This window comes from Cebus imitator, unplaced genomic scaffold (assembly GCF_001604975.1).
Source record: "Cebus imitator isolate Cc_AM_T3 unplaced genomic scaffold, Cebus_imitator-1.0 Scaffold24, whole genome shotgun sequence".
NCBI lineage: Eukaryota > Metazoa > Chordata > Mammalia > Primates > Cebidae > Cebus > Cebus imitator.
Window position 1 is genome coordinate 10,764,450 of NW_016107339.1, and position 24,531 is coordinate 10,788,980.

Here is a 24,531-nt window from a genome sequence, read left to right on the forward strand (position 1 = left end):
GGGGAAGGAGGGGTGAGGCTGAGCCGGGATTAGCAGGAGTCGGGAGGGAGGCTCCTAGACCTGCAGAGAAAGGGGCGCGGATAGGTGAAGGCACCATGCCTCTGCAGAACGAAACCCTCCGAGAGGTGTGGGCCTCTGACAGGTCTGGAAGGCCCCCATTTTGGGGTACCTGAACCCTGGGGGGCTTAGATGGAAGGGATGGGTAGGATGGGGAGGGAGGGGACAGGAGACAGGCTGATCCCTTTGCTACCCTCAGTGGGCATGAAGAAGAAAGCCTGAGCCCGGAGGCCCAGCGGCGCCCCAAGCAGGTATGCCACCCCACTTGGAAAGGAAGCAGAAAGATGTCCCCACTGTGCGTAAACCCACGCAGAGTAGGGGGTCTAGGGGTGGGACAGGTCCCCCTCAGCAGGGTCTAGGGGTTGCATATCTGAAGATTTGTGGGGAGAAAGGGCTGTGCGGGGGCTTGGGGTTTCCAGGGGAGGTACTGGGACTTTGGAGCATTGGATGGGCCGCGATGCACGGAAGGGGTCATGCTTCCTCACTCCAGGAAGGGGGCTGCAGTTCCTCCCGGATAATCTGCGGTTATTTCTGGCAGCTCAAGGGATTAGAGGGGGATGGGCAGCCTCAGAACCCCCCTTTCCTTCTTCGTCCTCCTCTTGACCCCCCTTCCGCAGCGACCCGTCCCGGCACAGAGGCCAAGGAAGAAGAAGACGGAGGCCCCCGAATCCCCCTGCCCCACGGGATCCAAGCCCCGGAAGCCCGGAGGTGGGCGGGGGCGGGGTGCGGAGCGGGGCGAACCCCCAGGGTGTGGGCTACGGGTGGGAGGGGCCTGAGGGCCCGCCCGGGGTCCAGGGGAGGAAGGGGCGGCGAATGGGGTTGGGAGCTGGCAGCTGGTGGGGTAGAAGGGGTGGGAGGCTGAATGGAAGCCTGGGAGGAGTGTCGAAAGTGGAAGGGGCCCAGGGGAGACCCCCTAGGGTGAGAAGCCCGAGGGGGCACGCCCAGGCTTGGGGGTAGCTGGTAGAGGTGCTGCCTCGCGGACCCGCGGATGGGACCCTGTCTGAACCCCGCATCTGGGCTCAGCTGGGCGAAGGGGAAGGCCGCGAGAGGAGCCTTCCCCGGACCCAGCCGAGGCCCGGGCACCGCAGACGGTCTACGCCAGGTTCCTCAGGGACCCCGAGGCCAAGAAGCGAGACCCCCGGGAAACCTTTCTGGTAGCCCGTGCCCCAGACGTGGAGGACGGTGAGAGAGGGTCCTGGGGACGCGGGTGAGGGGGCGGTGGAGCCAAGGAGAGAAGGGGCTGGCTGGACAGGACGACCCCGAGAGGCAGAAAACAGCTGTAGCCAAACAGCCCCCACTTCTCTGGCCTTGTCTTTGAGCCAGGTATTGTGCTAAGCACCAACTACAAGAGGGTGATTCTCTTGTTCCCACCACCCCATTGTACAGCTGGAGAAGCTGAGTCAGAGAGGGGTTAAGGGTTTTGCCTTAAAGTTAGGAGCCAGGAATCTCCCAGATGGGTCTGACTCAAGATGAGAAACAGACAAGGTCAGGGAGAAGCAGAGTGGGTGCAGGGAGAAGGGGCAAGGGGAGTGTGTAAGGGGAGGAGGGTGGCAGGGAGGGAGAGGGAGGCCATTTCCCCAGGACAGGATTCCAGCAACCCCAGCCACTCCCCTGACTTGCAGACCCTGAAGACTGCCAGTCACCCTCACTCTTCTGGGAAGGTGCCAGGTCTCCTGTTCTTGTTTCAGAAGGGCAGGCTCCCCTCCTGGTGCCCATGCACCACTTCTCAGCAGGCTGGAGGGACGGGGCTCCCCAGATAAGGAGGGCCCCACTCAAACCCCCATTATGAAGAGTTTCTACCTACAGAGGAGGAGGAGGAAGAGGAGGATGAGGATGATGAGGAAGAGGAGGCAGAGGAAAAGAAAAAGAAAATCCTTCTGCCTCCCAAGAAGCCTCTGAAAGAGAAGAGCTCCACAGACCTGAAGGAGAGGAGGGCCAAGGCCCAGGGCCTAAGGGGTGGGTGCTGAGAGAGCCCACGGGGAAGCAGAACAGCCCTGTCCTTGGGGGTGGGGCTTGGCATCTCACTGAGACACAGTGGTCGAGGCCTCAAAACAAACCCAGAGCTGGGACGGGAGGGATTTTCCTCTGACAGTTTCTTCCCCCGAAGGTCCTTAAGGACATAGACCAATATATGCCCCACTGCCCCGCCCCTTGTGCTCTGTGAGCCAGGGGAGGACAGAGGATTCTAGTTTTTTCTTTTCTTTTCTTTTCTTTTTGAGACAAAATGTTGCCTTTGTTGCCCAGGCTGGCAATGGCAGGACCTCAGCTCGCCAAAACCTCCACCTCTCGGGTTCAAGCAATTCTCCTGCCTCAGCCTCCCAAGTAGCTGGGATTACAGGCACACGCCACCATGCCTGGCTAATTTTGTGTTTTTAGTAGAGACAGGGTTTCTCCGTGTTGGGCAGGCTGGTCTCGAACTCCCAACTTCAGGTGATCCACCCAACTCAGCCTCCCAAAGTGCTGGGATTACAGTTGTGAGCCACTGCGCCCAGACAGGATTCTAGTTTTCTTTGTGTTTTTTGTTTAGTTTTTGTTTTAACTCAATGGAAATTGTTATCATTTTTATAAAAGTATCAAAGTGGTTACAGTAAAAGGAAATCAGTGAGTCAGTGCGGTGACGGCATCCTGGCCTGGGTAACTTACCTGATAGATACCAGCAGCCTGGCCTAGAGCTAGGATCTTGGGCCTCTGAGGCCGGGAACGCACACTCTGTAGCGGTGACCAGAGAAGGGTTCCTGGAGGACACGGGACAAAAGGCCGGATTCGGAGGCTCGGTTAGAAGACCTGGTGTTTATTCATTCGGGAACTGCTTGTTAAGCTCCTGGTCTTTGTCCAGAGCTTTTTTGGACTCAGGGAAAGAAAAACCAAGACCAGCAGAAGTCAATACAAAAGTTAGCCGGGCGTGGTGGCAGCACCTGTAGTCCCAGCTACTTGGGAAGCTGAGGCACAAGAATTACTTGAACCCAGGAGGCAGAGGTTGCAGTGAGCGGAGATCCTGCCACTGCACTCCAGCCTGGGCAACAGAGCGAGGCTCTGTCTCAAAAAAAAAAAAAAAAAGAAAAAAAAAAGCAGAAGAAGGCAGGCTGTGGCCCCCTGTCAAGACTTCAGCCTCCCTGGGGACTATAGGGAGGCGAGAGGGTTGGAAGGCAGCCTTCAGTCCCAGTAGACACCGTCTCTGCCTGACCCCCATCTTCCATTTCCAGGAGACCTGGGAAGCCCTGACCCCCCACCGAAACCTCTTCGCACTAGGAATAAAGAAGCCCCAGCAGGGGAGGGGACCAAGATAAGAAAGACCAAGAAGAAAGGTGAGCCCAGCCCAGGGAGGAACAGGGGACTCTACCTGCCGTGGGGGTTGTGACACTTTCACATCCACAATGCAGGGTCTGGGGAGGCGGACAAGGACCCCTCAGGGAGCCCAGCCAGTGCCAGAAAGAGCCCAGCCGCCCTGTTTCTGGTTGGGGAAGGCAGTCCTGCCAAGAAGGCTCTGAAGAAGAAAGGTGGATGGCAAGGGCTTCTGGTGTGGTGACATCTTGAGGTGGTCCTGGGGGCAGGGGGCTGGTGGGTCCTTACGTCATATGGGACAGTGCCAGGTAAGGAGCTGTGGGGTCTAGAGTCAGACAGCGTGCGGGGCATCTTCATCCCCGCTTTGATAGCTGTGTGGTCTCAGATAGGTGTCTTAGCCTTTCTGGGCTCTAATAATAACATGGGGTTGACCCTCTTGTGGTTGTGGGGAGCATCCAAGTGAGACATGGGTGCAAACCAGGGTGAGGAATTCACAGCCTTGTTTTCCCCTCTGTGCCCAGGCACTCCCAAAGGCGAGAGAAAGGAGGAAGAAGAGGAGGACAAGGCAGCTACGGTGACAAAGAACAGCAATCAAAAGGGCAAAGCCAAAGGAAAAGGAAAAAAGGTTGGGGCCCAGCGGGACAGGGGGCTGAGGTCCCTTCAGGAAGCAGAGGCAGGGGCCTGGACCTGGGATCCTAGAGGGTGGGGCCTTGGAGTCACTTGAGGTTAGAACCTTGGCTCCCCCTCTCATTATAGGATATGAGGACAAAGGGAACCAGGTGTGCACAAACAGAGGAGGTGTTTGTGGGATCATCAGGCTAGGACTGGCCACGCAAGGGCCTTATGTCATCTGGGCTCTCTGAGGCCACCCCTCTGCAGCGTAACCATCAGAGAGCCAGGGATGCCCCCACCCCCATGTTTTCCGTGCTAGGGAGCACATAGGCAGAGAGGCATGTGAGGACTGACTGACTGTTAGCTGTACCAGTTGTTAAAATGTTTCTACCCTACTGACCTGAGCTCCCTAGGCACTTTCACCCACCCTACCCAGGACCTCCCAGCCTCCCAGCAACTAAATACTCCAGCAATGAAAGAATTAACACTGCCCTTCAGGGGCCTCCGGGTTCCTCCTCCAAGCTTCCCAGTGGGCATCTCCAACAGGTTGTTACATATTTTGAATGTTGCCCCTGCTCACAAACAGGACTCAGGTGCCAACACACAAAAGCTGGAGTGAGCAGGAGAGGGAGGGCGAACTGAGAGAAAGTAACGAAAGTGTTGGAGGAACAGGTTTCCCCCACTGGGGAGGGCACCATGAGGACGGGGCCTGGGTTTTAGCTTTGTAGGTCTATTAGTTTGTGCGGGAGGGGTCAGGTCTGGGGGGACTGATTCACATTAGCCGAGATCACCAGATGCTGATGTATAATCTGAAAGGCCAGTTTACTGTCTCCCAGGGGGAATATAACCACAGAGCAGCCTGCAATACAGTAGGCTCTTGAAATTCGCAGCTGCTGAAGTGTTTGAATAAGCTCTGGCTTTCTCCACCTCACGTTCCAAACATAGTCTTTTATTTCCCAAGCTGCTTCTGGAACAGCCTAGAGTGGAGAATGGGTGGTCACATGTCCCTGAGCTGGGGGCTCATATACTCCATCTCTACTAAAAATACAAAAATTAGCAGAGTGTGGTGGTGTGCACCTGTAGTCCCAGCTACTTGGGAGGATGAGGCAGGAGAATCGCTTGAACCCAAGCAGTGGAGGTTGCGGTGAGCTGAGATCGTGCCACTGCACTCCAGCCTGGGTGACAGAGTGAGACTCCATCTCAAAAAAAAAAAATGGCCAACCACAGCACATCAGGCCTTCTTTCTGGCTCCCAAATAGCACTGGACCCTCAAATGCACACACCCAGGCTGGTAGTCCATGCTTGCTCCTGTTGGAAAGTTGGGCTTAGAATCTTGGCTCCCTTCCTGTGAGGGATAGAACATGAGAACAAAGGGTGCCACGTTTGTGAGAACAGAAGGGGCTGTTGTGGGGTCACCAGGCCACCCTAGGGCTTTCTGTCACCAAATTGTTCCTAGGAGTTTCTCAGTGAGCAAAGTGAGCTTACATATTCATTCATGTATTAGCTATGCATTGCTGTGTAACAAATCACCCCAAAATGAATACCTAAAAACATTTACTTTCTTATTCTTACTCTGAGAGTCAGGAATCTAGGAGAGTAGTTCTGGCTCAGGGTCTCTGATGAAGTTGCAATCAGAATGTCAGCTGGGGCTGCTGTCATTCTGAAGGCTTCACTGGAAATGAAGCTTCCACTTTTAAAATAGCTTCCTGTGGTGGGTGTTAGCTGGAGATCTCAGTTCCTTCCTACAGGGACCACTCCTGGGGGCTGCTTGAGTGTTCTTATGATATGGCAGCCAACTTCTCCCAAAGCCCAAGGGACAGAGAGCCATGTAGAAGCCACAATGTATTTTATGACCTAACCTTGGAAGTGGCCCACCATCACTTCTGCCATATTCTACTGGTCACAGGGACCAACCCTGGTATGCAGTGGGAGGAGTCTACACTAAGGCACAAATACCAGGAGACAAGAATCACTGGGTGCCGTCTTATGATAATGAATATCATTTTGACGGTGATATTCATTATTTACTATATGCTAACAATAACAGTAGTAACTAACGCTTCCATAGTGCTTAGAACACAGCAGTCCATTCTGTCAGCCCCACTTCACTACCTGAGACAGTATGTAAAGGACAGAAGGGTTTTTTTGAGATGGAGTCTCACTCTGTTGCCAGGCTGGAGTGCAGTGGCACCATCTCAGCTCACTGCAACCTCCACCTCTCAGGTTCAAGCAATTCTCCAGCCTCAGCCTCCTGCGTAGCTGGGATTACAGGTGCGCACCATGCCCAGTTGATTTTTGTGTTTTTAGTTGAGACAGCATTTCACCATGCTGGCCAGGATAGTCTTGATCTCTTGACCTTGTGATCTGCCTGCCTCAACCTCCCAAAGTGCTGGGATTACAGGCATGAGCCACCTGCTCGGCCAAGGGAAGGTCCTTCTAAAAGCTCTGGATCTCATAGGAGAGTGGACAGGACTCACGCCCCAGCTCCACCTCCGACTAGTTACGTGAACTTGGGAAGTGACTTACCTTCTGTAAGCCTCAGCTTCTTCATCTGCACAATGGGGATGACTACCGTGGTGGGGTGATATGAGGATGAAATGAGTTAACAGGCGGAAAGTACGTGGAACTATGGCACCCTGGTAGAATTTATGCAAAAGTTTGTTAAATACATAGGTAAGGTTGTCCCAGGTATCCACCCCTACTGTTCTCACCTCTCAGATGAGAAAATTGAGTCACATGGTGATCTGACAGTTAGTGGTGAAACTAGGATCTGAACCTAGACAATCTGGCTCCCGAGTGTGTGCTCCTCGCCACAAGCTAAGCAGAATAAAAATAAGTTATAGAGCTCCCCAGAGCCTCCTAACTTGGCCGTGCCGGGCTGTCAGGGAGTGTGAGGGGCAGAGGCGTCCCAGCCTCCAGGGACGCAGTCCTGCTCTAGCCAGCCTCTGTTCTCTCTGCACACAGAAAGTGGTGAGTTGTCTTGCCAGGCTGCCGGTGTCCCAGCACTGGGACCTGTTGGGGGCCGGGGAGCTGGTGCCCTGGGGCTGATATACCCTCTTGCCCGCCCCCCAGAAGGAGGAGAGGGCACCGTCTCCCCCCGTGGAGGTAGACGATCCCCAGGAGTTTGTGCTCCAGCCGGCCCCCCAGGGCCGCACAGTGCGCTGCCGGCTGACCCGGGACAAGAAGGGCATGGATCGAGGCATGTATCCCTCCTACTTCCTGCACCTGGACACTGAGAAGAAGGTGGGCGTGGAGCGGCAGCAGAGGAGGGAGTGTGGAGGGGCCTGGGATGGGGGCCAGGGGACAAACGGACCTGCTTTCTCCCAGAAGCTCACCTCCATCCTTTCCCACCTTCTCTTCCCACCCTCTCACCTGTCTCCCCTTTACCCCAGGTGTTCCTTTTGGCTGGCAGGAAACGAAAACGAAGCAAGACAGCCAATTACCTCATCTCCAGCGACCCTACAAACCTGTCCAGAGGCGGGGAGAATTTCATCGGGAAGCTGAGGTGGGGCTGGGCTTCCTGGGGCTGGAGGGACTTGGGTCAGCAAGAAGGCCACAGCCAGTCATCTCTGTCCTGCCGTGCCTGGCAGAGCACCCACCACATGGGGCACCCTGGAAATGTCCCCTAGCCCAGGGCTTCTCACTTTGAGGTACACAGGGGAGCTTGTTAAAATGGTTCAGTGTGTGGGGTGAGCCTGGACATCTACATTTTTAATGAGCTCCCAGGTGATGCCCGCACTGCTGCTGGCCCAGGGCCTCACTTGGAGCAGGGCATAAGTTCCACGAGGGCAGGCACCGGGCCTGTCTTGTTTATGGCTCAATTCCTAACACTGAACACGTATTGGCTACTCAACAAGTATTTACTGAGCAAATGAATGAACACATATTCAGCACTACTCTGTGCCTTCTTCCCATACACCTCATCTAATCCTCATCACAGATCTGAGAGCTGGGGAAGTGGATGCTCAAGTCAGGCCTTATTTCTTAAATTTATGTATTTAGGCCAGGCACGGTGGCTCATGCCTGTAATCCCAGCACTTTTGGGAGGCACTTTGGGTCACTTGAGGTCAGGAGTTCGAGGCCAGCGTGGCCAACATGGTGAAACCCCATCTCTACTAAAAATCCAAAAATTAGCCAGGCATGATGGCACATGCCTGGAGTCCCAGCTACCTGGAAGACTGAGGTGGGCGAATCTCTTGAACCAAAGAGGTGGAGGTTGCAGTGAGCTGAGATCATGCCACTGCACTCCAGCCTGGGTGACAGAGCAAGACTCTGTCTCAAAAATAAATAAATTTATGTATTTAACAAGACGTCTATAAGGCCGATTTACGTGTCAGGTGTAATTCTAAGTCACTTCACGCATTCAATCCTTATTGTCCAAATGAGGGAAATGCTGTTACTCAGCCCATTTTATAGATGGGGAAGTTGGGGCTCAGAGAGTTTAAGTACCTTGCCTAAGATCTCGCATCTAGTAAAAGTAAGAGATGGAGTTGGGATTTTAACATTGCCTAGTCTCCTTTTAGATTCAGCCTTTTTTTTTTTTTTTTTAGACAGGGTCTTACTCTATTGCCCACGCTGGAGTGCAGTGATGTGATTGCAGCCTCGGCTCACTGCAGCCTTGACCTCCTGGGCTCAAGTGATCCTCTCACCTTAGCCTCCTGAGTAGCTGGGACTACAGGCATATGCCACCATGCCTGGATAATTTGGGGGTGGGTGGGCAGGTGCTTTTTGTAGACATGGGGTTGCCTGCCATGTTGCCCAGGCTGGTTTCAAACTCCTGGACTCAAGCGATCCTCCCTCCTCCGACTCCCAAAGTGCTGGGATTACAGGCTTGGCCTACCATGCCCTGGGTTGGGCCAGCATTTAAAAAGACCTCTGCTTAGGGGGAGACCTGGGGCACAGGACATGAAATTGTTCAGTCATAAGACACCCCACCCTTGTAGAAAGCTCTCTACATTGCTTGGCTATATAGAAGGGGCCTAGGGCAGGGATGTAGGGTCCCCTCATCCCCGCCCCAAGCTCTACTCTGCTTGCAGGTCCAATCTCCTGGGGAACCGCTTCACTGTCTTTGACAATGGGCAGAACCCACAGCGTGGGTACGGCACTAACGTGGCGAGCCTTCGGCAGGAGCTGGCAGCTGTGATCTATGTGAGGACTCCACCTGTCCCCTGTGCCAGGCTGCTCCCCTTACAGGGTCCGGCCTCACAGGCATCTGTTTCCTTCCCAGGAAACCAACGTGCTGGGCTTCCGAGGCCCCCGGCGCATGACAGTCATCATTCCTGGCATGAGTGCGGAGAACGAGAGGGTCCCCATCCGGCCCCGAAATGTGAGCCCTGTGCCTCCCTGGTCCCTGGCCTGAGGGCCTTGTTCTCGAGTCAGGGCTTAGCTTAGAAATAGCCAATTCCCTGAGCACATTCATCACCCTCCAGCACAAATTCATTCTGGCCACCCATGGAACGGATTTGGGCTTTTTGTAATTGAATTCACTGAAAAACCACAATAGGCTTTTTGGTTGTTTTTGGAGTTTATATCAAATTCATATATTACATCCATTCATATCTTCATTGACCACACATATTGAGTACCAAGTATTATCCTAGGTGCCTGGAAGACATCAGTGGACAAAACACAGATCTGCCCCCTGAAGCTGGCATTCTAGTGGGAGGAGAGAGACAGTAGACAATAATCGTGATAAATAAATAAATTACGGAGCATTCTAGAAGGTGGTAAGTGCTATGTAGAAGAAAGTCAGGCCGGTGCAGTGGATCACTTGAGGCCAGGAGTTCGAGACCAGCCTGGCCAACAGGGTGAAACCCTGTCTCTATGAAAAAAAAAAAATAGAAAAACTAGCCAGGTGCAGGGCTGCACACCTCTAGACCCAGCTATTTGGGAGGCTGAGGTGGGAGGATTGCTTGAGGCCAGCAGGTAGAGGCTGCAGTGAGCCAAGACTGCACCACGGCACTCCAGGCCAGATGCAGTGGCTCACTCCTGTAATCTCAGCACTTTGGAAGGCCAAGGTGGGCAGATCACCTTAGGTCAGGAGTTCGAGACCAGCTTGCCCAATGTGACAAAACCCCATCTCTACCAAAAATACAAAAATTAGCTTGGCATGGTGGCACATGCTTGTAATCCCCGCTACTCAGGAGGCTGAGGCAGGAGAATTGCTTGAACCGGGACCTGGGAGGCAGAGGTTGCAGTGAGCCGAGATCGCACCAACTGCACTCCAGCCTGGCAACAGAGTGAGACTCTATCTCCANAAAAAAAAAAAAAAAAAGAAAAAAAGAATTTTTAAAAAGAAAAAAAGTCAAAACAGGGGAAGTGAGGTGACAAGTGTGTGTATAGACTCAATATTAAATATGGTTGTCAGAGTGGGCCTCAATGAGAGGGTGAGGGAGTGAGCCTGCAGGTATCTGGGGGAAGAGCAACTGGGCAGAGGGAAGAGCCAGTGTAAAGGTCCTGTGGCAGGAGGAGGCCTGATGGGTTGGAGGTACTGCCAGGTGGCCAGTGTGGCTAGAGGGAGAGGAAGTCAGAGAAGTGAGGGTAAGGGGTAGACAGGGCCTGTAAAACTGATTTTTGCTCTGAGAGAAATGGGAAGCTACAACAGGGTTTTGAGCAGAGGAGTGACATGACCTGTTTTTGTTTTTGAGATAGAGTCTCCCTCTGTCACCCAGGCTGGAGTGCAATGGCGTGATCACAGTTCACTGCAACCTCTATCTCCTGGGTTCAAGAAATTCTCCTGCCTCATCCTCCTGAGTAGCTGGGATTACAGGTGCATTCCACCACACCCAGCTAATTTTTGTATTTTACGTAGAGATGGGGTTTCACCACGATGGCCAGGCTGGTTTTGAACGCCTGACCTCAAGTGATCCGCCTGCCTCAGCCTCCCAAAGTGCTGGGATTATAGGCATGAGGCACCGTGCCCGGCTTTTTATTTTTTTGTGACTGGGTCTCACTCTAGCCCAGGCTGGAGTGCAGTGGTGTGATCACGGCTCACTGCAGCCTCGACCTCCTGGCCCCAGACAGAGCTCCTTCCTGCCTCAGCCTCAGCCTTTCATGTAGCTGAGACCCTAAGCACATGCCATCATACCTGGCCAGTTTTTTGGAGAGCTGGGGTCTCATTTTGTTGCCCAGGCTGGTCTCAAACTCCTGGGCTCATGATCCTCTCGCCTCATCCTCTCAAAGTGTTGGGATTACAGGTGTGAGCCACTGCCCTTGGCATGACTTGTATTTTTAAAAGCAAAGGTGGTTTTACGTGTGTGAGAGGCGCAGGTTAAGATGGAGAAATGTTCTGGAGAGACGTGTCAGTCCTGTGCTCTGCTCTTTAGCACTGCAGGTCCAATGAGTCCAGGATTTCAGAGACTCTGGGTGACTTGCATGCCCCATCCTCACAGGAGACTGATGTCACTTTACTCATTTACAATGAAAGATAATACCCCTGTCAGCTGATCACACATCCTTCCCTGCTGGAAAGTCACAGCCCAGGCTGATCTGCAGGGAACCAGCCATGGGAGGCTCAGTGTTGAGGGTTCACTCAGCCTGTGGGCCCCACAGTTGCCCCTCCCATGTCTGGAATAAACACACAAATCCCCCAGAGGCAGCACCTCCTGCCTTTATTTGGGCCCAGTAAGAAATGCCCATTGCTGCTTTGGGTCTCTCTTCTGCCAATTACAGTACAGTGGGAGGAATGGTAAGAGCAAAGTGTCATGGAAGCTCAGAGCTGAGACATCTAAATCAGATGGGGGGGGTCAGGAAGGCTTCTTGGAGGAGGTGATCTTGAGTGGACTCACTCTAATCCATGAACGTGAGCAGGTAACAAGGAAACTCAGGAAAGCAAGATCTTAAGGGCACATCGTACAGACCCTGCTCATTCCTTTCAGAAACTCTCCTCCAAGTACACTTTCTCTTAACTGTAATTTACCTGTCCATCTCTCCAACTCAACTGTGTGCCTCTTGTAGGTCTGAGATCAGCTCCTCCTGCCATTAGGTACCGGCATGTGTCCGTCTCCTAAGACCGCTTGGGTACCAGTGGCATGGAACACCTATGTGCCAAATAGATGCCCCTTGCCATTTTCCAGCCCTCCGCTTTGACATCCCAGAGACAAAGCCCCATTCTCATGGACGTCCACAAGGACACCACAGATGCCAAGCCTGTTCTCAGATATCCTAATGGATGGGGATGTCCAGGCCGCACCCCTGCACACACGTACAAGAGCATGCATAAATGGCCAGGCCCCTTCTCCGGTCAGTCCTGAGCCGTCTCAGCCATCTCTAACTGTCCTCTCCCTGTCTACTCCCCTGGGGCACCCCAGGCTAGCGACGGCCTGCTGGTGCGCTGGCAGAACAAGACACTGGAGAGCCTCATCGAACTGCACAACAAGCCACCTGTCTGGAACGACGACAGCGGCTCCTACACCCTCAACTTCCAAGGCCGGGTCACCCAGGCCTCAGTCAAGAACTTCCAGATTGTCCACGCTGATGACCGTGAGTACCAGCCCAGGTCTGGCTCTTCTCTGCCACCCCCAAGACGCCTGCTGACCCTCACTCAAGCTCCCCTCACCCCCTCACACACACGCACCAGCCTCTATCCCAGGAACTGGGACATCCTGCAAGGTCACGCTTTCCTGTGGCACTGACACTGTGCTCTCAGGAGCCTCAGATATTCTAAGTGGGTGTCTTGGGGCTCGTCATTCCAGGTTCCCATTCCAGCATTGGCCAGAGCAGAGCAGAATATCCAGGGACATTCTGGATAAGATCGTGTTGAAGGGAGGGTTGGGCTCCTAGTTTGAAAACCACTGGCAGCCCAACCCCTCTGTGATCAAAGAGGGTGCTGAGGCTCAGAGAGGGCAGCCCTTTGCCCAAAGTCTCTCAGCTCCTTCTCCAGGAAGTTACACTGGCTCTCAAAATTTATTTCACAAAACTTAATGCAGTGCCTACTATGTGCAGAGCACTGTTCTTGGGATTTTACAGATACTGAATCATTAAATCCCTTCAACATCCCTGTCTGGAGAGGGCCATTGTTATCCCTATTTGGCAGACAACAGGCACAGAGAGGTTAAGCAACTTGTCCACTGTCACATCCTAGTAGGAGGTACAGCTGACAGTCTGGATTTCCAGTGGCCATGCTCTTAACCTCTTCAAGATGGCTGCCTTTTAGGGGCAGGGAATATTAAGCATTTTTGAGTGCCTACTCTGTCTTCTCTCAAGTGAGGTCAAAGGACTACAATGGAAGAGTCAGGGAAACAAGATGTCCCTGTTACAAGCCATGGGGAAAGGCTTCCTTCCCACTAGGGTGAGGAAGTTTGGGGATGGAAGCCTATCTCCCAGAGGTCTCTGGGTTCCCAGGGTTGGACCAATGCTGAGCAAGCCCCCCACCCCTAACTGCATCCCAGGGATGTGCCCCCAGTGCCACCTGTCCTGTGGCTGTAGGACTGCTCTCCAGATCATGTTTCTGGTGGAGCCTGGTCCACCTGAGTTTGGGGGTATTTTTAGCAACTTCCTGTGGATGCTGGGGGAGGTGCTGAGGTTGGGGCTGGGAACCTGGACCAGAGAGGGGAGAGGTGCCCAGTGAAGCTGAGGGAGGGGATGCGGGGGGAAGGGGGGGCCAGTCAAGGGGTGGGACTTCGGGGTTGGGGATAGGAGGAAAGAATGTGCCCAGAAGCAACAGCGACGACGTTGGGAAGGAAGAGTTCTGGGCTTGGATACATTTGACAGGGTCCTATAGTTAATTAGGTGCAGGCTCTCGGCATGACCTTTGGCAGCAGCAGACAAGGCAGGGTCCCTGCCCCCAGGAGCTTACAGTGTGAGTGTGAAGCCAGATGGAGCTGGTGTGGAGTGAGATAGGAAAACGGGATGGGTGTTGAGTAACTGAGATGATGGCTGAGGGTTGGAGCCCCAAGGCAAGGGAGAGACTGCCCCCAAGGTTGAGGGCACTGTCTGCCAGGATGGGGGTCCAAGGAGGTCTCGGGCCGCCCCCACCCCTGTCTTGTGTCCATAGCCGACTATATCGTGCTGCAGTTCGGCCGCGTGGCGGAGGACGCCTTCACCCTAGACTACCGGTACCCGCTGTGCGCCCTGCAGGCCTTCGCCATCGCCCTCTCCAGTTTCGACGGGAAGCTGGCCTGCGAGTGACCCCAGCAGCCCCTCAGCGCCCCCAGAGCCCGTCTGCGTGGGGGAAAGGATTCAGCGGAGGCTTGCAGGGTCCCTCCAGCAAAACCCCCGCGGAAGACTGCTCCTGTGTCGGGGCTGACCCATCACTGCCTCTCGGTGACCTCTGTCCGCTCCCCAGCCTGGCACAGGCCGAGGCAGGAGGAGCCCGGACGGACGGCGGGTAGGACGGAGATGAAGAACATCTGGAGCTGGAGCCGCACATCTGGTCTCGGAGCTCGCCTGCACCGCGGCGCCCCCCTCCTCCCGCGCCCCAGTCACTTCCTGTCCGGGAGCAGTAGTCAGTATTGTTTTGACCTCCCCTCTCCCCGGGACCGCGCTAGGGCTCCGAGGAGCTGGGGCAGGCTAGGAGGAGGGGGTAGGTGATGGGGGACAAGGGCCAGGCACCCCAATAAAGCCGCGTCCTTGGCCAAGCAGAGCGGTGGTTCCTCAGCGCGTGCGGAGAACAAGGCGGCGGCAGGCGTCCGAGGCGCGGGCTGGGAGCCCCAACCCCCCCCACTCCCGCCCAGGCCCCGGGGCTCCCGCGTCCCCTCCACGCGCCCGTCGCGGGTCCTACCGAAACTCGGCGGCCGCGCAGCGTCGAGACGCCCCCGTGGGGGCCCGGGGAGCCAGGGCGAGAGGGAGGGCCCCGGAGGTCGGGGAAGAGGGAGAAAGGGGGAAGAAATTCGAGAAACGAGCCACTCGGGGAGAACCAGACAAACCGGGTCCTGGCAGGGCGGACGCAGCCGCCAGGGCGGAGCCGGGTGTGGGGCCCCGGGAGTGGGGGGCAGGCCCGCGAGCGGGAGGGGCGCTCGGTCTCGGCAGCTCGGGACTGGGGTAGAGGGGCCCGGAGCCCCGGGGCCAGCGCGCTCCGGCTCCGCCGGGCTCCTCGTGACGCGGCACCCACGGCCCCTGCACCGACGGGAGCCCTGCCCACGAGACGGGAGCCCCGCCCTCGGCCCCGCCCCAGGCCTGAGCCCCAAATTCCGGCGGGTACCCGGGAGCGGGGCGAGGCCCGGCGAGCTGGGGGAGAAAGGCAGCGCCGCACGGGCGGGCGAGGAGCGGGGCGCCCAGGCGCGCAGGCCGGGGTGGCCGGGTCGCGAGGCCCTGGGGTGGGCGGCCCGAGCCTGGCTGGACAGCCCCGCCCTTCCCGGCCAGCACCGCCCCCTGCGCGCCCCGCCCCCTCCTTCCCGCAGCCCCCACCCCCGCCCCGGCTCCTCAACACAAACTTTCCGTCCCGCTCGCTCCCTCCTCCGCGCCCAGCGCCTCCCGCTCCAGCCCGGCTCATTCCGCACATTCCGGCCAGCCCCCTCCCCACGACCCCCCTTCCCCGGCCCCCCTCGAGGCTCCCTCGGGCCCGGCGGAGCGGCCTGGCCGGAGCGCCCCCGCGAGCTCGGACCAGGTAAGCCGGGCGGACGCCGGGAGGAGGCCAGGCTCGGGAGAGGTGGTTTGGTTGGTTGGCTGGTCTGGCTGGGGGAGCGACACTCGAGGGGGACTGGGTCCCCGAGCTATTGTCCAGCCGGAGCTGGAGCCCCGGATCGGGGTGCCGGGAAGTTTAGAAGGAAGGGGGAAAATCTCTCCGGGAAGCCCCGCCCCCCGCCCTCTCAACCCCCCCGCGACGAGGACGAGTCGGTCGGGGGGAGGTGGGGAAGCCGGGGAGACCGTGTCCCCCGTGCCGTCGCCTGTCCCGCCGTCCGCGCTTAGGGGGTCCGGGCGGGGATCTGGGGGCCGCACTGTGTGGAGGGCCTGCCTGCCACCAGGGAGCTCATATCCGGGGCGCCCAATCCCGGGCCCTGCCGCCCTTTGGACTCCCGGCCCGCGCGCTCCCGGAGCCCGCCCGGCCTCAGCTCCACGCAGGCCTCGGGCCCGGCCTCCCTGCGCCCAGGCCGGTTTCTGCGCACGGTGCCTGCGGCTGCGCTGGATAGTGGAGGGTGTCTGGGAGCAAAGCCGCGCGCCCGGGGCGTGTGTCTCCTGAGTGGCAGGGACTCACGTTCCCTTCAGTTCTGCCGCCTGGTCGGGAGGGGTTCAGAGTTCCATCTATGAGCTCTGTGAGCTTGGCTTGGAGGGGTCTGGATTTGGGGCCTTTTCTTTGTCACACTTCCTCAGAGCCCTTGTTTAGACTTGAGAAAGTTTAAGGGTGGTTGGTCCCCCGCTTCTTACCCAGGTCCCCTACATTGTCTGTCATGCCCTTTATTCCTGCCAGGGGAGGGAGGGCTGGGGGCGCTGGTCTGGGTCTGTTTTCCAGCCTAGCTGGGCCCTGGGGCAGTGTCACTGAGACCCTGCTCTGTCAACTTTCCTGGTGAGGGCCCCTGATCCAGGGCTGAGAGATTCTTTCAGTGTGAGGGAGGGAGAAGGAGGCCTTGGGGGCAGGCTTCTCAGGGGCTATCTCCTTCTGTGTCTTCCTTCTTTCCAGGTAGGGGCAGAACTAGGTCAGGCCTGGACTTGTTGTCCGGGAGAACAGGGTATAGGGGTAGGGGTTGGACACAGCTCAGAGGGGCTGGTGCCCATGGCGGCTGTGTATCCAGTCTTTTGTGGCCTGGTTCTCTGTACACATGTTCCACCCCAGTGCTGGGGCCACCTGGGACAAGGAGGGAAGGCTCCCCACAAAAGTTGGAGATTTGGGGGAATTATGTCCCCTCCCTTCTAGACTCCTGTAGCCGCAGCCCCCCAAGACCCCTCTCCTGGGGCCACACCCTAAAGGATGTGGTTCTGTGGTCTTCTGGGTCCCTGTCTATGCTCACCCAGTGGGCAGGGAGTGCACAGATCTTCCAGGACAAGGCTGTCCAGTAAGGGTGACTTCAGGGGCCCTGGATGGCCCCTCCTCAGGGAGAGGGTAGGAGCCAGTATGAGTCCCAAGCTCTTGGGTCTTCCCCCACCCCGCTAGGGATCGAGCCATCATTAATGTTAGTGAGCGCATCTGGGGTGAGGAATGGCTTATTAGAATGGTCAGTGGTTGCCAGGACAGAGCCGAGTATTAAGTGTATGTACAGGAGCATCGCATGGGTCCTGAGCCCTGCTCCCACACTCACCCTAAGGTTTGCAGACTCTGGCACATTCTGCCAATTGAAGGAATATCAAAATCAGAGGAGACATCTCAACAGAGGAGATCAAGAAATAGGGATCTGGTCCCAGCTGGACCTTTAGCCAGTTGTGGCATCTTGGCAGGCCCCTTTGGGCCTCAGTTTCCCTGCTTGGAATGAATGACTTCTCAGGTCCCTTTTCTCTGAGCTCTTCCCAGAGTCTGTCTCCCAGCTTGCCTTCCTTCTCCCATGATGGAACCTGAACCTGGTGGGGTCTGGAGAGGTGGGTGAGTGATCCAGTGGCCCAAGGAAGAAGGCAAGGACAAACCAAGGGGTGACTGAGGAGTAGCTCAGCCAGGTGAACAGGGCTGAAAAAGTGGCGGGCAGCAGGTGTCAAGGGACAGGGAGGCTTGGTGGATTGGGGGATCTTGCCTCTGAAGTGGTCATGGGTTTTGGCAAGGCTAGATGGCACGAAGGATGTTCAGAGGCCACTTGGGTGGCCCAACCCCCTGCCCCACTCCCACACACATCTGGGGGCCCCAGGACTCAGTGTGGAAATTGTTGGTCCTGCCCTCTTCCTCCTCCCCGTTCAGGATGAGGAGAGGAGCCCTGGGGTCTAAATGCTGCAGCTTTCTATGAAGGGGCTAGGAGGTCACAGCCTCTTCTTCCCACATGGGGGCTGTAGAAGCTGGGGGGTCCCAGTGGTGGCCCTGAGGATCTGCCTCTGGGTAGAGCTGGGGAGGTCAGCAGATCACACTCGGCCCTGTCCCTGTGGCCTTGTCCTGCCTTCCCTCTCCTCCCCTCCCCTCCCCTCCTGGTGTTGTGCTAGCCCTGGGCTGTCTGCAGAAGGGGCTGCTTCCCTCCAGGGAGAACCCTGCCGGGGAGAGGACTCTGCCTGTCTTCCCCAATCCACAGGAGGTTGAGGCTAGGGCCAGAGAGGTTCATCCCCCTGCACATCCCCAAAGCCTCAGTCCTTGGGGTTTCCTAGAGTGCTGATTGTTTCCTGTGCTCCCTGCCAGGCCTGAAAGGGCAGGAAGTGTTAGAGGGAAATGAGAGTGCAACTGTGTGTGACGCTGGATGTGTGCAAGCCGTAGGGGACATTCTGTGTGGGTGAGACTTGCCTTACGTGGGGCTGGATGTGTGTGGGAGCGAACCCTGGTCAGAGCGGCTTGTGCGGGGCTGGGTGTCTGCAGGAGAGAAACTGTGACTTCGTGACATTCGTGTGTGTGACATATACACGCCCATAAGAGAAACCAGTGACTCTTCATGTGTCCGGGCGTGCGCTGCCTGTGTACCTGAGAACCTGCATGGGAGACGTTCTGTGTGTGCCAGGGCATCACCCTGGACATGCCGATGAAGGAAGCCAGCTGCCTAGTCATCTGTGTGTGCCTGGGGATGACACTGGTGTGGCTCTGATGCTCAAGTGACCTGCATGCAAGGGACACCGAGCTCGTGTGATGCTGTGTGTATGTGTGCGTGCGGGTGCCTGTTCGTGAGAAGCTGGATGAGTGGTGATCTGTGTGGTGTGTTATGCCGTGGTGTGACCACTTGTGGCCTGTACGTTGTGACGCCACATGTGAGATGGCCTCAGGTTTGTCTGTGTGTGACTTACGTGTGACACTACGTGTGAGTAAAACAGCACGACCAACTCCGTGTCAGTGTGATGTATGTGCCAGTAAGGCAGGCCCCATCTGACGTGTGTGCCGAGCGTGAATATGGTGTGTGGCATGTGGGTGACACAGAGCACCTGAAAGCGATGCCGTGTGTGAGAGAAACTGTGGGGCGTGACTGATCCTGGCGCTGTGGGTGGGTGGTCACTATCTGAGCATGTTTGGGACTCTCGGGTAGTGTAGGTGATACCCCCAGGGCTGTGCCAGGCAGGGCGTGTAGGAGGCTCTGTGGGATGCGTTTGGGGGCCTGTGGTCCCTGACACATGTGGCTTCTATGTGGAAGACCACGAAAAAGACACTGATAAAAACAGGAAGAAGGAATGCACTGAATGCCACTCAATTGTACACTTAGAAATGGCTAAAATGGTAAACTTGATATTACGCATATTTTATCACAATACAGATTTTTTTAAAAACCTGACAGGAGAGAGATGCAGGTAAGAGTGAATGTGCAGGACAGTGGCTGTGACGCAGCTGTGTATGTGCGCGCGAGAGGCGAGGCGCAGAGGAAGCCTGTGTGTTTATAGGTGACACCGAGGCTCTCGTGGGGGCACTGACTGACTGGCTGGTGGGAGCCCAGTGGGTGACCCAGAGCACCAGGGGTCTGGCATGGTAACTGAGAAACCCGGGGAGCCCCCCTAGCCTGTCTCCCACTGGATACCTGAGCTTCCCGCCCTGGGACCAGGACCAGATGAGACTAGTCAGTCTCAGGGACAGGGTAAAGGGAGGTCTGGGAACTGGGCTTTCTCTCTGCAGGGCGCTTGAGAGCTGAGTCTCTACCCTCCTACCCGCTATACTGCTTCAGGGAGAGGGGGTGTGACAACGGTTGAGCTTTGCCGAAGGACACCTGGGACTATCCCAACCTCCTCTGCTCCCTGAGAAAGCCCCTGTCCCAAGTAGTGTGGGGAGGAGGGGCAGAAAGCCTCGATTCCCAAATTGGAAACACATTAATAAGCGAGAAGAGAGTGGAGGGGCCCCCACCTCCCTCCCAGTGGGTTCTGCAAATTGCTTCCTCCTGTAAAAATTGAGACCCTGTTCCAGGGAGGAGGGAATCCCTCCCCAGCCTGGCAGGGTGTGGCTGCTTAGCAGGGTCCCTGCGGGGTCCTTGGGCTGGAGGTGGGGGAGGCAGATACCATCCCTACCCGCTCTGCTGCCCCAAAACATGACTACTTCTAGGATGGGAGCTTATGGCAGCTGGAGAACAGCTGGCCCACTGTGGGGCGGGTAGGGGAAGAGGGAGGAAAAGGCAGAGGGGATGGGAGGCTTCCTTAGCCCTCTTCAGCTGCCCTCCCCATCCCCGACCCCCTGGCTGCAGCCTAGCTCAGGTTTGAGGGCAGAGATTCAGGAGGAAACTGCTGATTTCACTGACCTTCCCACATTTTGAGTGATGTCCTCACTCTATGTGAGAATGCTTTGGGGGCTGGGGTCCCTGCCGGGGTGGACTCCTGGCTGCTAGACCCAGGAAAGTCACAGCTCATCTTGTTCTCCCAGCAGGGCTGGTGCAGGGGGAGGATTAAGACAGGAGGTGCCCACCCACCCAGACTGGCTTTTTCAGTGCCTCCTACTGAGGCAGTGGCTCTCGGGGTGCTCTAAAGGGAGGTAGAAGGCTGGGTGGTCTGGAGGCTGCAGGGCCTGTGGGGGTAGGGGGCCAAGGCCTCCGCCGCGGGCCTCAGCTCTGGCCTGATCCCTGGAGCTGTCCAGCCAGTTCTTCTGGCAGATCTGGCCCCAGGGTGGGGGTGGGCAGCAAGGTGCCCCTTATCTTCCCCAGGGCCCCAAAGCCTGCTTACCCAGCCTCCTAGCCCCCATCCCTGCCTCCACCCAGAGGCCTTCTGAGCCTGGAAGGCTGAGGGCCCTGGGAGAGGGGAAGCGGGTGTGGCTGATCAGGATGAGGGTGAAGGCAGACTGAGTCCCCTGGGGGTCTGCAGCCTGCTGGCGGGTTTGCAGGACAGGTACAACAGGACTCCTCTGCAGGGGCAGATGGGAGGGGTTCTGGGAGGAGGTGGAGGGTGGGAGCCCCTGACACGGGAGTGGGGGTGTCCTGGATGGTGGCTGACCCCAGCTCGCAGAAGTGGCCTTCCTTGTCACTCCCTCCCTCTGGTTCTGCCTTGGCCTTGGGGTCTCTGTTCTTGTCCCTGTCTTTCCCTTTCTCCCAGTCCCCTCCTTGCCTGCCCCTCCCTTGATCTCCCTTACTGCCTATCATATCTGAGTTTCTGGTCTACCCCACTCTGCTGTGTGTCTCTGTCTCTCTGGGTCTCTGTCTTTGGCTTTCTGGGTCTCTATTGGTTGCATTGTCTGTACCCCATCTTTCTTCTCCCCTCCTCTCTTTCACCCCGTCTCTCTCCGCCCCCACCCCTCTGTCTGTCAGTCTGCCGGTCTGACTCTCTAGCACCCCCGCCCCCCCGCCGCCCTCCCTCCACATCACTCCTGCGGTCTCTCCCTTCACTCTGTGGGGCTCTGGTCTGTTCCCCGCTGGGTTGGGCTTTCTGTCTCACTCAGTGACTCTCCTGTCTCTTCTCTCTGGGTCCACCTCCGCTTCTCTTTGCCCAAGACTCTCTGCCAGCCTGTCTCCCCTGCCCCTCCTGTCTGTCTCAGGCCCCCTCTCCCTCCCCTTGACCCTCACTTGGGTCTCCTCCCTCTCCTACCCCTCTTCATGGCACAGCTCAGACAGGCAGAGCTTCTAGACACCTGGGCAGCATCAGCTAGCAGCCCAGGGCCGGCTCTTTTGCCCTCAGTCAGCCTTCTCTAGATGTCCCACACGTCCACGAAACCAGAGTCCCACATTTGTCCCAGCCCAGCCTGCACCTGTCCAGGAGGCCATAGCCTCCTCTCTCAGCCTGGCCTGGGTCCCAGCGGTTAGAGGGTCTCGGGAGAGGAAGGCAGGCACACCCGAGTCTCTAGGAGAACAGAGCAGCCAGTGCTCATGCCTCCTGTGGACTTCCTTCCACTGAGACCCCAGTCCAGCTCCCAGCCCAGGGCAGCTGCCTGCCCGCAACTGCCCACGTGTATGCCTCAGCTTGGGGGTACACATTCTCACATGGTTGTTCACCAAGCACTCACACAGCCTCTCTGCACAGTGTGCTCCTGTGCATGGCTGTGTGTGGGGGTGCCACTTGGCGTGTTGGCACCTCTGCCCCAGGAGGGTTCCTAGAAAGTGAGTCTTGCCTGTACCTAGGAGCCAGGGGAAGGGAGGGACGGTGGTCCTATTCTCTCCTTGACGCGTCCTTTGGGCCGTCCCCCCTCCCCTCCCCCTCACCAGCTGCCAGCGGTCCCAGCCAGGGGCCGCCTGCCCCGCCCCCCCAGTCTGTCCCAGCTCCCAAGCCTGCTGCTGTGTTCGCCATATTTGGCCACAGTGCTCCCGCGGGGGGCGGGACAGGGCTGACATCACCCTCAGAAGGGGGGGCCACGGCCTGCTTGAGGGGAGGGGGGCAGGGACTTGGGGGAGGCAGGAAAGTTGCTTTAAAAGTCTGGGGCTGCCTGGCCCCCTGCTGCTTGGAGGGAGGCTTCAGAAGGATCTAGGGGAAAGGGGGTGAGAGGGGTCTTAGCTCATTGTAGGCACTCTTCTCCCTCCTCTCTGACAGCTCTGTGGCAGTGTCAGACTGATACCTGCGGACAGAGCCTGCATCCCAACTATTCCAACAGGGGAGTCACTAGGTGCCCCACCCCCCACCCAGCTAGCACACCCCTGTCCCTCACTTTTTTTTTTCTTTTTTAATTTAATTTTTAAAAATAGAGACAAGGGTTTCACTATGTTGCCCAGGCTGGTCTTGAACTCCTGATCTCAAGTGATATTTTCAGAGTGCTGGGATTATAGTCGGTAGCCACCACCACCTACATTTCATTATTTATTTATTTATTTATTTATTTTTATGTATTTATTTTTGTGAGACAGAGTTTTGCTCTGTTGCCCAGGCTGGAGTTCAATGGTGCGATCTCAGCTCATCACAACCTCCGCCTCCCAGGTTCAAGTGATCCTCCTGCCTCACCTGCCCAAGTAGCTGGGATTACAGCTGCCCTCCACCACACCCAGCTAATTTTTGTATTTTTAGTAGAGACAGGGTTTCACCATGTTGGCCAGGCTGGTTTCGAACTCCTGACTTCGTGATTTGCCTGCCTTAGCCTTCCAAAGTGCTGGGATTACAGGTGTGAGCCAACTCGCCCAGCCTATTTATGTATTTCTTCGTTTCTTTATTTATTTATTGTTGAGACGGAGTATCACTCTTGTTGCCACCTCCTGGGTTCAAGGGATTCTCCCACTTCAGCCTCCTGAATAGCTGGGACTACAGGCATGCACCACCTGTAGTCCCAGCTAATTTTGTATTTTTAATAGAGATGGGGCTTCTCCATGTTGGTCAGGCTGGTCTCGAACTCCCGACCTCAGGTGATCCACCAACCTCCCAAAGTACTGAGATTACAGGCGTGAGCCACCGTACCAGGCCTTATTTATTTATTTTTATTTTGTTTACCCCTCACATTTCTATTCCAAGAATTCCCCTCTCGTTGAGGAGGGGGCTGGGGCTCTAGATCCGGTTTCCTGGGGTGAGGGACAGTCTAGGAATGAGGGCATCTTGTCCCTCTGATGGGTCAGGGGCACAGCTCCTTCTGGCTGGCCATGGGAGAGAGATTCCTGCTGGAGGCATCACAGAAAGGGCTGTATGGGCCGTGCGGGAGTCCTTGAAGTTGTTGCAGCTGCTTGGGCTGAGGGGGACCCCCTGGGCAGACTTAGGGCGGTTGCTATGACAGCTGAACCTTCTTTTCTCTCCAGGTGGTGGGGTTTCTCTGCACCCTCCCTGTAAGCCTCCTGGTTATAAAACTGAAGCCAGATTACCTGGGTTCAGAACCCAGCCCTAGCACTAACTTGTGTGTGCCCTAAGGCAAGTTGCTTAACCTCTCTGTTTCTTGGATTCCCTCATCTATAAACTAGGAATAAGCATAGTACCTGCCCCATAGGGTTATTGTGAGGATTAAATGAGTCAATGTGTGTGAAATCACAGAACAGTGCCTGGCATATAGCAGATACTGTTATTAGTAGTAATATTAAATCTAAACTCAATCGTTTAGAATGATTACAATAACTAGTTGAATAGCTGATTAACTAGCTGAATAATAGTTTAGAATAACCAAATAACTAGCTGACATTCAGGCCCCTCAGTCCTCCCCCACCTCATTCTACTAGTGACCCTCTCAAGCCTCCCTCAGTAAACAGGTGGCTCTGCAGAGTCCACCCCCACCCATGCAGCAGGACCTGGAATTCATTTTTCTCTCCCTGGCTTCTGATGGGGTCCCCTACCTCTTCACCTCTCCCCTTTCCCTGCTGCCCAGAGCTAAGTCCCAGGATTCAGCCAGCACAGGCTCTTAGGTTTCCTGAATACATTGGATATGTGGGTTCTGGGGCTGAAGGGGATTTGGGGTGAGTCTCGGGGTTGTGAGTGATGGGCCTGGTGGGTTCAGGGCGCTCACAGTTTACAGAGCCCTGGCCCACATGGAGAATGGGCCAGGGCGGGGGCGGGCATGTGGGTGGTTTACAGGCTGCTGTGGGGCCTGGAGGTGCTGGAACAGGAAGTGGGATAGAGGGGCGGTGACGTTGAGCCAGGCTGCTGGCCAGGCACCTTCTCAGCGGCTCCCTCGAGAGCTCCCTTTTTGTAATTCCTGGGGCAGTTCCTGCCCCACATTAGCCTCCTCAGCAAGGTTCTGGTTAGTATCGATTTGGGGAAGGTGAAATGATGCCCTTCCTGGGTCAGGGACTCTCC

At 56.5% G+C, this 24,531-nt stretch overlaps 2 protein-coding genes across 5 annotated transcripts in view; both read left to right on the plus strand.

Moving 5' to 3' along the window:
* TULP1 (TUB like protein 1) lies at positions 1 to 14,528 on the plus strand. 4 transcript variants are annotated; one of them, XM_037736257.1, is made up of 14 exons: positions 1 to 142; positions 257 to 308; positions 675 to 765; positions 1,081 to 1,239; positions 1,864 to 2,013; positions 3,261 to 3,362; positions 3,438 to 3,554; positions 3,861 to 3,964; positions 7,024 to 7,194; positions 7,344 to 7,456; positions 8,988 to 9,099; positions 9,179 to 9,277; positions 12,261 to 12,432; positions 13,966 to 14,528. In XM_037736257.1, exons 1-14 carry the CDS (start codon positions 96 to 98, stop codon positions 14,280 to 14,282), a joined length of 1,806 nt encoding a protein of 601 aa, XP_037592185.1. In that variant the 5' UTR covers positions 1 to 95; the 3' UTR covers positions 14,283 to 14,528. The 4 variants fall into 4 exon arrangements, with proteins under 4 accessions (XP_037592185.1, XP_037592187.1, XP_037592188.1 ...); XM_037736259.1 differs by having other exon boundaries at positions 2 to 142; positions 14,029 to 14,528; XM_037736260.1 differs by having other exon boundaries at positions 3 to 142; positions 13,946 to 14,528.
* TEAD3 (TEA domain transcription factor 3) overlaps positions 14,290 to 24,531 on the plus strand; it is a 26,097-nt gene continuing 15,855 nt past the window's right edge. The window contains exons 1-2 of the mRNA XM_017522239.2: positions 14,290 to 14,395; positions 14,533 to 15,496. Coding sequence (XP_017377728.2) covers positions 14,290 to 14,395; positions 14,533 to 15,496 — 1,070 coding nt within the window. The remainder of the gene's footprint in view (positions 14,396 to 14,532; positions 15,497 to 24,531) is intronic.

Excerpts from the sequence above, each read along its gene's own strand:
- TULP1 (XM_037736257.1), top strand. The coding sequence starts at position 96 with ATGCCTCTGCAGAACGAAACCCTCCGAGAGGTGTGGGCCTCTGACAG. Across the intron at positions 309-674 it reads CCCAGCGGCGCCCCAAGCAG|CGACCCGTCCCGGCACAGAG; the intron begins GTATGCCACCCC and ends CCCCTTCCGCAG. Across the intron at positions 3,555-3,860 it reads GAAGGCTCTGAAGAAGAAAG|GCACTCCCAAAGGCGAGAGA; the intron begins GTGGATGGCAAG and ends CTCTGTGCCCAG.